Here is a 14,446-nt window from a genome sequence, read left to right on the forward strand (position 1 = left end):
CTAAAGCTTTAAAAGGAAAATGGACTCAGAGATCAGAGACCAGTGGTTCTCAACTTTGGCTTACAGGCTGGAACTGTACCTACATTTTTTTTAAAGCCCCCCAGATGATAATAATCCGCAGCCAAGACTGAGATCCACTGTATGATGCTACGGACTGAAAAACTGAGACTTCTGACCTTCATCCCAACAGTCCAATCTATACCCAGCAGCCAGGGTGACCTTTCACACTCAGATCTTATCATCCTCCTACTGAAAACCTAAAGGACTTTGACTGAAAAACTGACTCCCTATCAGGACCCATCATAATCATGACCCTGCCCACCTCGAGGCACCTATCTCAGGTTACTTACTCTCCCTCCAGGAACTGTGATGCACTGAATAATGCTTCCTCTCCCTCCTGCCAAAGACATCCTGGTTCTAATGCCTGGAATTTGTAAATATGTCAATTTCCTTAGCAAAACGATTTTTTGCAGATGTGATCGAATTAAGGATCTTGAGAGGGGAAGAGCACCCTATTCAAGTGGGCCCAATGATGTCATTACAATGTCTTTATAGAAGAACACAAGAGGGTCAGAGTCAGAGAAGGCACTGAGACCATGAAAAGCAGAAGTCAGAGCGAGATCTGAAGATGCTATGCTGCTGACTTTGAAGCTTGAGGAAGACCACCAGCCAAGGAATGCAGGTGGCCTCAAGAAGCCAGAAAAGGCAAGGACAAATCTGATTTTCCCCTAGAGCCTCCAGAAGAAACACAGTCCAGCCAATACCCTGATGTTAGCCTTTAGGACTCCTTTTGGACTTCTGACCCAGAACTGTGATATGATAAATTTATATTAAGCCACTAAATTTACGCTAATCTGCAGCAACAGGAAACCCATATAGTAATTAAGCCCTTGCCAGACTAGTCTCCTTTTTAGTTCCTTAAACATGCCAAACTTGCACCCCACCGGGTTCTTTGACATATGTTCTATCTAGTTCTATCTAGAACACTCTTTTCTCTTACCCTGTTCTTTGAAAGACTGGTTTATTCTCATTAAATAAATACTGAGTGCCAGGCACTGTTTTAAGTGGTAGAGCCTGACACAAGAAAAAAGACAAATAGTTCTGCACTGTTGGTGTTGCATTTACTAAGATGGGGAAGGCTGAGGGCACAACATTAGGGTGAAATCAAGAGTTTGGTTTTACATTAGAGATGATGGACTCTGAAAAACAAACTGAGGGTTCTACAGGGGAGGGGGGCTGGGGGGATGGGTTAGCCTGGTGATGGGTATTAAAGAGGGCACATTCTGCATGGAGCACTGGGTGTTATGCACAAACAATGAATCATGGAACACTACATCACAAACTAATGATGTAATGTATGGTGATTAACATAACAATAAAAAATTTTAAAAAAAGAGTTTGGTTTTAGACATTTAAGCTTAAGATGCTGGTATTAAGGACTTTAAAAAAAAAATTGAGAAGGGGGACCGTTAGTGTGTTCCGCACACAGGACTATCACGTTCTAATTTAGGTGTTAAAAGGAAAATTCTGGCTACTGTATGGAAAATCTGGGAGGGAGAGGGAAAGATAAAGGCACAAAGCTGTAAGGCTGGTTTAGGAGGCTAAACCAATAATGGAGCCAAGAAGTAACGGTTTGGTCTAGGGTGGACATATTGGAGGTGGTGAAATACATTGACTCCAAATGCATTTTAAAGTAGAAATGACAGGGCACCTGGGTGGCTCAGTCGGTTAAACATCAGCCTTCAGCTCAGGTCATGATCCCAGGGATCATGCCCCGCTTCAGGCTCCCTGCTCCGCAGAGAGTCTGCTTCTCCCCCTGCTCATGCTCTCTCTCTCAAATAAATAAATAAATAAAATCTTTAAAAAATAAAGCAGAAATGACAGGATTTGCTGATGGGTTGAACATGGGGGTAAGAGAAAAGGAATTAAGGAAGATTCCAAAGTTTGTCCTGAGCGGCTAAAAATGAAGGCACCAAAGACAGACTCTGAGCACACCAATACCTAAAGGTCAGAAAGACAAAAAGGAATAAGCACTGGGGTTGCAAAGGAAGTGCTAAGGAGTAGGAGCTGAACCAGGGGATGGTGTCCTGGAAACCAAGGGAAGACGGTGTTTCCAGAAGGAGGATCAGATCAACTGTGTCAAATGCTGCTCACAAGTAGGATGGAAATCACAGAGACCACCGTTTCTAATGGGTTATCAGTGACCACAATAAGAGCAGTTTCAGGATGGCAGGGGGAAGTGGGAGAAAACCAGACTAGAATGGACACAAGAGAGAATAGAAGTAAAAAACAAGTATAAATAAATCTTAAGGAACAAAGAATGGGGTGAGAGCTGAAAGGGTATATAGAATGAAATTTTTTATTTTTTAAGAAATTAAAGCACATTTACAGGTTAACTTAAACGAGCTGTTGTTTTGTTTTTGTTTTTGTTTTTGTTTTTAATGTAGGCTCCACCCAGAGTGGAGCCCAACTCAGGACCCTGAGATCAAGACCTGAGCTGAGATCAAGAGTCAGACGCTTAACCAACTGAGCCACCCATGAGCCCCTTAAGCTTTAAAAAAAGCAAACAAACACAAAACTGATGCAGGAGAGCAAAGGGAGAAGTGCTGGAGCACTGCCTTCCAGGAGACCAGAGGGCATGGAAACAGTGCCCAAGTAGAGGGGATGGCCTAAGGATGGAGCACAGACAGGAAAAGGAAGACAGAGTCTATGGGAGATCATGAGCACAGATGTAGATGGCAGGTGGTGTGAAATTCTCTCCCGATGGCTTCTACTTTCCCCGTGAGATAAGAAGCAGAGAGAGGACAAGGGAAGAAATGTGGGAGGTCTGAGGAAAGAGAAATCTCAGTAGTGGCCCAGGAGGGTGGGAGGGTGAGGAGCCTATGGGAACGTGGCGATGACTGCCTGGCAGCACTGAGAGCCCATCTGGGGTTCACCACACACTTCAAGTGGGAGGAGTCAGTATGGTTGTGTGGTTTTCTCCAGCCTCCTCCAGCCTGGGTGGAGGTTCTGAAAGCCGACTCTAGCCATCATTGTATCTTCTCCACTCAAGAGACCTCCTCAGGGGAGTGGTCTTTCCTGACCATCAGTTCTAAGCTTGTCCTATTTCTCAGCTACTGGCTATGACATCACCTTGTCTTTGCTATCCTTACCTGAAAACAACCTCAGTTATGAAACTTACTCTCTCTCCCCACCCCAACCCATCCCATCCACAAGCCCGCATCCCCTAGCACCAGGAATCTGTCTGTATTGTTCACAGCCCTATCCCAGGGCCCAGAACAGTGAGTGCCTGCGCCATGGTTATCCCTCAGTAACAAAAAAATACCTATATCCTTGAGGAAAAGTGCACTATAAACAGTAAAAAGTTGTGTTTTTTTTTTTTTAATGAGAAGAGATTATTAAATTAGTCTTACTCATCTCTGGTCGTAAACCTGCAAACTGTAATTAACTCTAAGGGCACAGACGTGATGACCGAAGTGATAAGCAATCACCATTAGTGTCACTCGGCAACGGACACTTGAGTGCAAGGCCCTGGCGGTGTCTCCTACTCCCCCAGGATCGCGGTGCTCCCCTCAGAGTCTCCGAACGGCTGGGGAGAGCCAGACCACCCGCAACTTCACACCGAGGGCGTTTCCGCAGCACGGCACCCGAGCGACCTGGCGCCCCGCGTCGGCTGGCACTGCGCTCTGCACACCCCGCAGCTGTCCCTCTGACGGGCAGCCGGCCACGCTCCCCCGCAAGAGGCCTCGGGGCTGCCGGCCGCGCTCCCCGGACGGCCGCCCGCGGCCCTCCGCCCACGCCCCACCCCGACCCGGGCGCGGGCAGCGACGGGGGCCGCGAGCACAAAGGCCCCGGGCCGCCACACTCGCGCCCCTCAGGCCCTGGAGGCCCGGCGCCCAGCCACACCCACCCTCACAGCGCGCCCTCAGCCCCTCACCTGCTGCAACATGACGGCCCTGCGCCAGCCCCACTTCCGGGAGCCACGTCAGCGTCGCAGCTGACGCAACCTGATCGCCACAGGAGGGGAGGAGCAAAGCACAAGCCCAGCCCGTTCCTACTTCCGCTTCCGGGTGCTTCGCCGGGCAGGGGGCAGTAACTGGAGGGGTGGGGCGAGCGTGTGGGCGGGACGAACTCCGGGCGGAGCGCGAGGAGGGCGGGCGTTCCGTGAGCGGAGCGAGCCTATGGGCGGGGTGTCCGGGGCGGGGCGAACTCGGGAACGGGGCGAGATCAGGGGCGGGGCGACGGCGGCGGTCGTCCCGGGAACGGGGCGAGCTGGGGGCGGAGCGCGAGGGCGGCGGGCGAGCGACCCCAGAGCGGGGCGGGCAAGTGGACGGCCCGGGGGGGCGAGGGGGGGCGGGGCGAGGGGGCGGGGCGAGGGGCGGGGCGAGGGGGCGGGGCGAGGGGGCGGGGCGGGGGCGGCGGGGCGGGGGGGGCGGGGCGGGGGGGGCCGGGCGAGTGCCTGGACTGGGCTCCCCTTAGGGGGCGGGGAAGCGCGGACTGTGCGGGGGTGGGGGCTGGTTCGAGCTGGAACAGGGAAAGACTCGCTCGCTGCTTAGAACATCCCCGAGGCTTGGTGGACTTCAGGGTGAAAACTTCGTGGTTTGCCACGTGGGGATGTTGTAGCCCGCCTGGGTGTCCTGAGAGTAAGGGGCATGGGGGACGGGCCTTATTTTAACACAGTTGCATTTTGTTTGAATGTTTTACAGTATGTGCTCATGTATTATTATATGTGTACCTTAAATTGTAGAAGCAACTGAGAAAGATAAATGTGCTCCTGCTAAGAGGTGGAAAGGCATTAAGAAGAAACAAGGCGGAGGACTCTAGAGACAAGGGGGAGTTTTATCGTGGGAGGAAAACAGAGGCCAGGAGACAGTAAGGAATAGAGGTTGGGAACATGGGTTTGAGTCCCCGCTTCTCCAGGTACTAGCTTTCCAGCTAACGTCTATGCACGGCTTTCCTCAGTTGTAAAGAGGGGTTGATAATGGTATCCGAACAGGGTTAAATGTGCTTAGTAAATAGTAAATGTAATTCTTACTACTGTTTTAAGTTTAATCGCTGGAGATGTCGTTTTGCTCCATGAAGGACCTGAAATTCAGGAACTTTACATCATCTTTGAAACTGTGATTATAACAATGTGACTGTAATGATATCCTATGTGCCCGGCCTACATCAAAGGGCTATTGGGAGACTCGTGGAATAACGTGTTAGCACATTTCCTTCATTGAGGGGATCCTTTCCATAGAAATTACAAATTTTACATGGCTATTTACTAGTGCTGCATTAATTTCTTTTAAGATTTTTATTTATTATTTGAGAGAGAGAGTGAGCAGGAGGAAGAGGGAGAGAGAATTTGAAGCCGACCCCACACTGAGCACAGAGCCTACCCGGGCTCCATCCAATGACCAGGCTATAGATTGAAGGTTCCAATGACTCTCTTCTTGGGTTTAATTAATTTGCCAGAGGGGCTCACAGAACTCAGGGAAACACTTACTCACTTACTTACATGTACCAGTTTATTAAAAGATAGAGACGAACAACCAGATAAAGACACATACAGGGCCAGGTCTGGGAGGGTTCATGGAGTTGGGGTGCATCACCCAGTACATGGATGTGTTCACCAACCTGGAAGCTCTCTGAACTCCATGCTATTGAGATTTTTATGGAGGTTTCATCACCGTAGGCATGATGGATCATTAACTCCACTTCCATTAACTCCATTAACTCCGTCTGGAGCATGGGGGGTGGGGCTAAAATTTCCAAGCTTCTAATCCTACCTTGGTCCTTTTGGTGACCAGCCCCCAGGCAGGAGCCATCCAGGAGCCCACTCTGAGTCCCCTCATTAAAACAAAAGATGATCCTAGTGGTCATATCAGTTAGAAATGTATAAGGGTTTCAGAAGCTCTGTGCCAGGAACTGGGGGCAGAGACCCTTATATATTTTTTATTATCCCACACCATCCTATGGTCATGCTGAGCCACTGAGGAGAAGCTGCCCGTTTGGACAGGGCTTGAGTTCTCCGATGGGCCATAGCTCCCATGGTGTTCTGTACTCTTTTCAATTACCTGCCTGGTCCCTGACACCATCCTTGGGAGGTCTAGGTGGAAACATCAACACACTTGATATTAGTGTTCCTCTTTGAAGAAAAGATGAATATGTTTAATTCTTTTCCATAGGAGTTAGCCCTGAGAAGGAAAAGAACACATAACATTCTCAAATGCAATAGGTCAACCCCACTGAGGGCTTCTTTTAGATTCTTAACTGAAGTCATTGAGCTTCATCAGGCTTTGGTGCAAAAATACCAGGGAATTCCAATGCATTCTTCTGATACAATCCCATCAGTTCATTTGCTACCAGAATGATAGCACCAAATTGGTGGTGATGGGTGGTATTTAATTTCCAAAGATCACTTTCCCATCACCCACCAGTGAAGCTGGGCTTTCACGTTTCATTAAATGGTTTTCTGTGGGAATACAAATGCCAATCTCTCCCAGCAACAACCCCCCCCCCCGACCCCTGCCTCTGTTTTCTTGATTCGATCATATCAATTCTTTGGCTTATAGGAAGATAATTACGAATCCCCACATTGCCAAGGGACAGCTCAAAACCAACAAACAGGCAAAACAAAAGGCCAAACACCAACATCCATTTGGGTTCTCTGTTTATTGTAAGACGTTCATTTCCCAAGGCTGGTTCAGATAAACACGTTTTGTCCAAGTTCCGGGGCTGCTGTTTTTCCTTGCTTCATGAAGTGATCTATCGGCAGGCCTTTGATCTTCCTGATCCAGGCAGCTCTGCGGGCTTTTTCTGGATTGACCACTTCACTGGGCTTTCTGGCCTGAAACTCCTTCATCTTGGCTTCCCCATACTCCTTCTCCTCCTTTACGGTCAACAACATGAACTTGGTGTTCATTCTAAAGGGATCAAGGGTCGTGTAGAAGCGAGGTCGTTCTTTCTTGACAGACTTGGTTCTCCTGTCCACGGGTGGAGCCAGCATGCGGTTCGGTTTAATTACCTGCAGGCTGGTTAACGGGCTGCAGGGGCGCACTGTCCTGTTGATGGAGCCGGTCTCTTGGCCTTCATCCTTGAGGGCGACTGCGAATCTGGGGCAGATAATCGCAGGCTGGGGTATAGTGGACTGGACTCGGGGACTGTGCAAAGAGTTCTTCAGGTTGGGCTGCAGTTTCTGGGTCTCCAAGGGAACACTGGTTTGCTTCACGTCAATGGGAGGGTTACTCCACCTCAACCTATCAACTGCCTGTTGGATTGATTTTCCTTTGAAACTCAGGACCTTCCTTGGGTGTGAAATTGAAGGTCCCCAGGCATCAATGACTTGGGTTTGGGGCCTCCGGGGATAGGCAAACTCCCCTGAATTATGGACTTGCTGCAGGGCATTAACCGTCAGAAGGAACTGGTCCGCCGACATAGGGATTTGCCAACGCTTTTTCTTTGAGTGCTTGATCAAGTCTCCAGGTGGTAGTTTCTCCTCATCCTCTGGTTTTTCAAAAAAAGAAAACAAAAATAGGTCAAAGTGTTCCATGAAAACTGGTAAGTAGTTATGCATGAAATTTAAACCCATTCTAACGGCGATGCAAACTGAGGTCTTTGTGGTCCAACAGGCATGCCAAGATGTGCACAAAAATCCTCTATGGCACTAGAAATTATGACATATACAACACAACAAGTTTTGAATAATAAGTACTCGAGTATTGTGTGTGTGTATTAAACAAGTGTGTATTAAAGTGTGTATTAAACTCTAGATACGCATGTTTTGGAGGGAACATATGTAATCCCAGTGTTTCACACATTTTGAAACCCCCCTGTGAGAATGAGCTTCCTCCCTCTTTTATGATTCACACAATAGGCCTTATAAATTTATAGTAATGAATCTATATTTTTAAACAAAAACTGGATCAAAAAGTTTGATTTCCATCTTAGTAATTATTCATCAAATTTGATTCTAAATGATCTTTGGACATTTCCCCAAAATCAAAATGGCCTTCAAAATAGACATCACCCCTAGGAAATGCAAAATATCACAACATAACCAAAGAGCAGTTTCTGAACAGGAGTTCCTAAAATGTTTTGAACAATAGCGGCAGTTCCAAAAGCCATTTGACAAGGATAAGAGCTTCATTCTGGCATACTACCTTATGGTCAAGACTTCCAAGGTGCCAAATACCTAGAAGTAACAAGGATGTCTTCACACCTGAGCAAATGTATTATATCTCTCTCGTTTAGGCTTTTCAATACCTACAATACCTCACCGATACACAGAAAGTGTTATCCCCATTTTACAAAAGGAATAACTGAGTCATGAAAAGTAGAAGTCATTTGTCTAGTCTGACCTAACAGTTAAAAGTCTGTACCCCAAATTATGCCAATGTATAACTAGTAAATAAAATGCAAAAGTGCGCTGAGCATATAATTTTCCTTGACAAAATGGGTTTTATCCCAAGATGTTTGTGTATGGGCATTAAGATGGAATGAAGTTTTAGATATCTCCCTGTTTACTTTGTTAAATAAATAATATTTAATTCAATTATTAAATGTTAAATCATTAAATTAAATATTTAATAATTACAATATTAAATTAATGATTGCATTAAATATTACATTGCAATTAAATAGATATTAAATATTTTTACTAAAGCATACAAAAATAAATTAAGATGTCAAAATCTTCCCCACTGTCCTTCTAATCCCAGAATAAACCACTCTGCATGTGTACTAAAAAACACGTTTTTTTTCCTTTGAAAAAAAGAATTGTGTCAGGGTGCCTGGGTGGCTGATTCAGTTAAGCATCCCACTCTTGATTTCAGCTCAGTTCATGAGATCGAGGCCCACGTCAAGCTCTGAGCTCAGTGCAGGGTCAGCTTGAGATTCTCTCCTTCCTCTGCCCCTCCCTACCCCATCCCCCCCCACTCGTGCTCTCTGTCTCTAAAATAAATAATTTTTTTAAAAAAGGAATTGTGTCAAGAAAGTGGGTTAGAGAGAACATACCTCAACATAATAAGGGCCATATATGAAAAACCCACAGCTAACATCATACTCAGTGGTCACACACACACACACACACACACACACACACACACACAGAGGAATATTATGTGGCCATAAAAAAGACGAGATCGTGCCATTTGAGACAACATAGGTAGACCTGGAGGGTATTATGCTAAGTGCAATAAGTCAGACCAAGAAAGACAAATATGTGATTTCACTCATACGTGGAATCTTAAAAAAAAGTGAATAAACAAACAAAAAATAGATTCAGACCTATAAATACAGCGCACAAACTGATGGTTGCCAGAGGGGAGGAGGTGGGGGGTGAGTCAAATGGATGAAGGGGAGTGGGAGATACAGGCTTCCAGTAATGAAATGAATAAATCATGGGAGTAAAAAGCACAGAATAAGGAATACAGTCAACGATATTATAATAGGGATGTATATCAGAATGGATAGTTAGCTACACTTGTGAACACAGCATAATGTATAAACTTGTCAAATCATTATGTTGTACATCTGAAACTAACGTACCATTTTGTGTCAACTATACTCAAATTTTTTTAAAAAGGAATTATGATGACTCATTTTTCATTAAGGTGTCTTTTTTTGGTATAATAATATATTTTGAATCTCTTTCCAAATCACTCTATGTGGGTCTGTCCTCATGATACAATTTTTAGCTATTAGATAATATTCCATAGTATGAATTTTTCCTTATATGCTTAGTCATCGCCCACGGGTGAACATTTCGTTTGTTAGTGACCAACTTTAAAAAAATGTAAATACCATTTTTATTTATCATATAAGCAAGTTCAAAAGGATGGATAACACCCATTTGGGCATGGGTATAGTGGAAGATCTCATGCATTGTTGGTGGGACTGTAAATTGATATATCATTTTTTAAAGGTGACTATGGTAATATCTTTCTAAATTTTTTAATTTTTATTTGTTTATTTTTTAAGTAAATCCCCTCAAGGCGGGGCTCGAACTCATGACCCTGAGATCAAGATCTGAGCTGAAATGTCCACAATAGCCAAACTGTGGAAAGAGCCAAGATGTCCATCGACAGATGAATGGATAAAGAAGATGTGGTTTATATACACAATGGAATATTATGCAGCCATCAAAAGGAATGAGATCTTGCCATTTGCAACGACGTGGATGGAACTGGAGAGTGTTATGCTGAGTGAAATAAGTCAATCAGAGAAAGACATGTATCATATGACCTCACTGATATGAGGAATTCTTAATCTCAGGAAAGAAACTGAGTGTTACTGGAGTGGTGGGGGGTGGGAGGGATGGGGTGGCTGGGTGATAGACATTGGGGAGGGTATGTGCTATGGTGAGCGCTGTGAATTGTGCAAGACAAGAATCACAGATCTGTACCTCTGAAACAAATAATGCAATATATGTTAAGAAAAAAAAGAAGAAGAAGATAGCAGGAGGGGAAGAATGAAGGGGGGTAAATTGGAGGGGGAGACGAATCATGAGAGACGATGGACTCTGAAAAACAAACTGAGGGTTCTAGAGGGGAGGGGGTGGGGGGATGGGTTAGCCTGGTGATGGGTATTAAAGAGGGCACGTTCTGCGTGGAGCACTGGGTGTTATGCACAAACAATCGTGGAACACTGCATCAAAAACTAATGATGTAATGTATGGTGATTAACATAACAATAAAAAAATTTTTTAAAAAAAGATCTGAGCTGAGATCAAGAGTCAGATGCTTAACCAACTGAGCCACCCAGGTGTCCCTCTAATTTCTTTTTTTAAATCCAAAGAAAATTTATCAGTTATGCTAGTGTCCTCCTCTTTATTATTTAAAAAGATTTTAATTCCAGTATACTGAATATACAGTACTATATTAGCTTCAGGTGTACAATATAGCAACTCAACCATTGTATATGTTACCCAGTGCTCATCATGACAAGTGTACTCTTCATCCTCTTCACCTGTTTCGCCCATCCCCCACCTCCCCCCTGGTGACCATCAGTTTGTTCTCTATAGTTAAGGATCTGTTTTTTGGTCTTTTTTTCTTTGTTCATTTGTTTTGTTTCTTAAATTCCACATAGGAGTGAAATCATATGGCATTTGTCTTTCTCTGACTTATTTCACTTAGGATTATATCCTCTAGATCCATCCATGTTGTTGCACATGGAAAGATTTCATTCCTTTTTATGGCTGAGTAGTATTCCAGCATGTGTGTGTGTGCATGTGTGTGCACGCACAACCTCTTTTTTTTTCCAATTTTTTTAAAAAAAATTTATTCAAGAGAGAGAGCATGAGTGGGAAGGGCAGAGGGAGAGGGAGAGAGAATCTGAGGCAGACTCTGTGCTGAGCGTGGAGCCCAGTGCGGGGCTAGATCTCACGACCCTGAGATCGACACCTGAGCCAAAACCAAAAGTCAGTCACTTAACCGACTGAGTCACCCAAGTGCCCCTATACCACCTCTTCTGTATCCATTCATCTATTGATGGACACTTGGGCTCCTTCCATAGTTTGGCTATTGTAAATAATGCTGCAATAAACAGGGCTGCAATGTCTTTCTGATTTTCTTAAAGATTTATTTATTTTTTTTAAGATTTTATTTATTTATTTGAGAGAGAGAATGAGATAGAGAGAGAGAGCATGAGAGGGGGGAGGGTCAGAGGGAGAAGCAGACACCCTGCTGAGCAGGGAGCCCGATGCGGGACTTGATCCCGGGACTCCAGGATCATGACCTGAGCCGAAGGCAGTCGCCCAACCAACTGAGCCACCCAGGCGCCCAAGATTTATTTATTTATTTTAGAGAGAGAGCATGAGCAGGGGGAGAGGGAGGAAGAGAGAGAAGTGGATTACCTGCTGAGGGCAGAGCCTCATGTAGGGCTCGATCTCATGACCCTGAGATCATGACCTGAGCTGACATCAAGAGTCAGACACTTAACCAACTGAGCCATCCAGGCTCCCCAGTATCCTTCTAATTTTTCAAGGCAGTTATCCTTTGGCTCAGCAATGCCACTCCTAAGACTTTACCCTACAGGTATACCTACAAGGTACCTAAACATAGGCATATTCAAGGATGCCCATTGTTAGTATAGCTCTCCTGAAACTTAACTGTTTTACCCTCACCTTGAAGCTGGTCTCTACAGGGAGTTTGATTCAAAGAACCACTATTACATTAGCCAAAAGTATTTGAAAGGCATTTTAAATCTTTACCAAAATCTCCCTCAAAAACAACAATGGGACATCCTATTCATGACACACCAGTCCAAGAAGTGAGAAGTCTGAGTGGCAGATACGGGAGGCAGGCTGTGAGCCCAAAACTGGAAACACGGCTCTTACAAAGGTTGTTCATGCTGTGGCCTCAAGTTAGTAAGGGGACAATTAAGGAAAACAAATCACCCTTAAGAAAAGTCAGACATTTTATCCTTTCTGAATTCTCAAAGATAAGCGGTCATTGACTTGCTGAAAAACTAGATGGAACAGAGTGAGCGAGCAACAGAGAGGAGGGGGAGAAGAGAGAGAGAGGATTTTGCCCCCGATCTGGAATAAAATATCACCGTTCGTTGTATGTCCTGCGAGGGATTTTGCTTCCTTAGAAAGAGGACTCGCTCTCTTCTTGCCATCTCTTTGGGGTGATTTTGACCTTCCTTGACTTGGAGGTCCCTCTAATAACACTTCTAAATGAAGATTGAGAAGGAAATCTTAGTAATTACATAATTCAACAAGGTCTAAATAATAGGGGCATAGCTGGTAATTTGGCTTATTTGCACCCAAACTATCACCTTGCTGTTTGTTGTTGTGTGACACCAGGTAAGGGATCTGGAGCCTAAGGTCTACACCACCTCCTGCCTTTCCTCTCACCCACTTTTTCAATTGACTGTCAAGCTTTAGGCATTATCTACACCCGTTGGTCTCTCTCCTCCAGAGAGAACTGATCATTTATCTACACCTGTTGGTCTCTCTGATCATTTGTCCATGTAACATACCTGGACGTGACCTCTTGATGTTCTCCATAGACATGTGGATCCAGTTTCACATGCCAAATATGGGAGAGGTGAAAGGAAGGAGTCTGGCTACTCCAGCCCACACCTAACTTATTATTTGTGTGTCTTAAAATGGCATTCCATACGCCACACACCCACACCCACATTTCTCCTTCATACCAATATTTCCTGGGTATGCATGTTATCAATCAGGACTCTAGAGATAATACCTCTGCCTAGAACATCTTTCTGTGGCATAGTAATATCCTGTCTCTGTTCTAAGGAAATAATTATGTGCTATATGTTTGGACGGGGGTGGAGAGTGTTGCTGGTTTTTGGTTTGAATGGCAAGTGGTAAAGGCCAGTGTTATCTACTGTACCAAGATTCTAGTATGTTCGGTAAACACAGGCCTTGAAAATCAGGAGATTCTCTTGAGCTGGAGAATGGTATCCCACCTTCCTTAATGGTTAGGATTTACATCATCAAGAAATCATTGGCTAAAATATCCTATAGAGAAACTAGTCCTGCTACCACAACCACCACCACCTGCACCCGTTCCTGCCCCATCAGGAACCACCGAGGTGGCCTGGGATTCAGCTGTCTTACCTGTAGGTACCCTGGCGGCCCTCAGGAGAACTCGTGACCTGTATGGTTTACTTAACAGGGACTCCTGGGCCACAGTTTGTTTACTGGACATCGAGTCCCTCAGGCTGAAAGCCTGAATGCTAGACCTGGAGGGGATTTCTGTGAGGCCATTTTCTTCCCAGTCCTCCTCTTTATCCTTCTTCTTTTGTTTGGCCTGGTCCAGGGAGTACTGCCACTTTATATTCTCAAACTGGAACATGAGAATATTGCTCTCCGTGTTGATCACCATCCTGGAACCAAAACAACAAGATGGCCCACAAAAGGCAAGAAGGCCACTGCTGCCCGGCCTCCAAATACACATTTCAAATACTGTCCCATCCAACCATAAGCCTGAGGGAACAGTGCCCAGGCCATCACTGTACAGAGGGTGTTGGAGGTTGTTGGAGGGTCTGGAGCACTGAACGGTCACAGGCAGGCAACGGGGAGGGGTTCTCTTGAAAATTAACTGTAAGCAGGACACGTACGTTCTGATTCCCTCACCTTTCAAGGTAAAATATTTTTAAACGAATTTCTGTTCATAGAGTTGAGTTGAGTGTCACGTCCCTAGGGTGCCCAAAGCAGATAGGTTAGGTACTCTGCACACTGACGTCTTGAAATTCACTCTCTTTTTTTTCAAAGCACAGTATCCAAATGCCATATTTTACTGCTATGATGGGGATAAGGAGAACTCTGTAATGGGGAGGACTCTGCTCCCTCACTGACTCTCCAGCCCACCCTCCATCCCTCTATCCTTCCAGGATCTCTGCGCATGCTCTGCATTTAAACAAAACAGCTGTACTTTATAAAGCAAGATGATTTCCTTCTTTCCTAATCCACACTTTTAGGCCTTGGTAG

General features: G+C 45.1%; 2 protein-coding genes across 8 annotated transcripts in view; both read right to left on the bottom strand.

Moving 5' to 3' along the window:
• Positions 1-4,055, bottom strand: part of LOC113939640 (Golgi apparatus membrane protein TVP23 homolog B) — a 62,140-nt gene extending 58,085 nt beyond the window's left edge. The window contains exon 1 of one of the 3 annotated variants that reach the window (XM_027626060.2): positions 3,938-4,052. In XM_027626060.2, the coding sequence (XP_027481861.1) occupies positions 3,938-3,949 (12 nt within the window). In that variant the 5' untranslated portion in view covers positions 3,950-4,052. Of the gene's footprint in view, positions 1-3,937 lie in introns of all 3 variants that reach the window. The other 2 variants (XM_027626058.2, XM_027626059.2) reach the window with 2 other exon arrangements.
• A 1,289-nt stretch (positions 4,056-5,344) lies between these two features.
• CDRT1 (CMT1A duplicated region transcript 1) overlaps positions 5,345-14,446 on the bottom strand; it is a 47,526-nt gene continuing 38,424 nt past the window's right edge. For all 5 annotated transcript variants that reach the window (XM_027625729.2, XM_027625727.2, XM_027625728.2 and 2 more), the window contains 3 exons: positions 13,574-13,842; positions 12,541-12,660; positions 5,345-7,491 (listed from right to left, as the gene is read on the bottom strand). In XM_027625729.2, the coding sequence (XP_027481530.2) occupies positions 6,692-7,491; positions 12,541-12,660; positions 13,574-13,842 (1,189 nt within the window). In that variant the 3' untranslated portion in view covers positions 5,345-6,691. The remainder of the gene's footprint in view (positions 7,492-12,540; positions 12,661-13,573; positions 13,843-14,446) is intronic.

This window comes from Zalophus californianus, chromosome 16 (genome assembly GCF_009762305.2).
Source record: "Zalophus californianus isolate mZalCal1 chromosome 16, mZalCal1.pri.v2, whole genome shotgun sequence".
NCBI lineage: Eukaryota > Metazoa > Chordata > Mammalia > Carnivora > Otariidae > Zalophus > Zalophus californianus.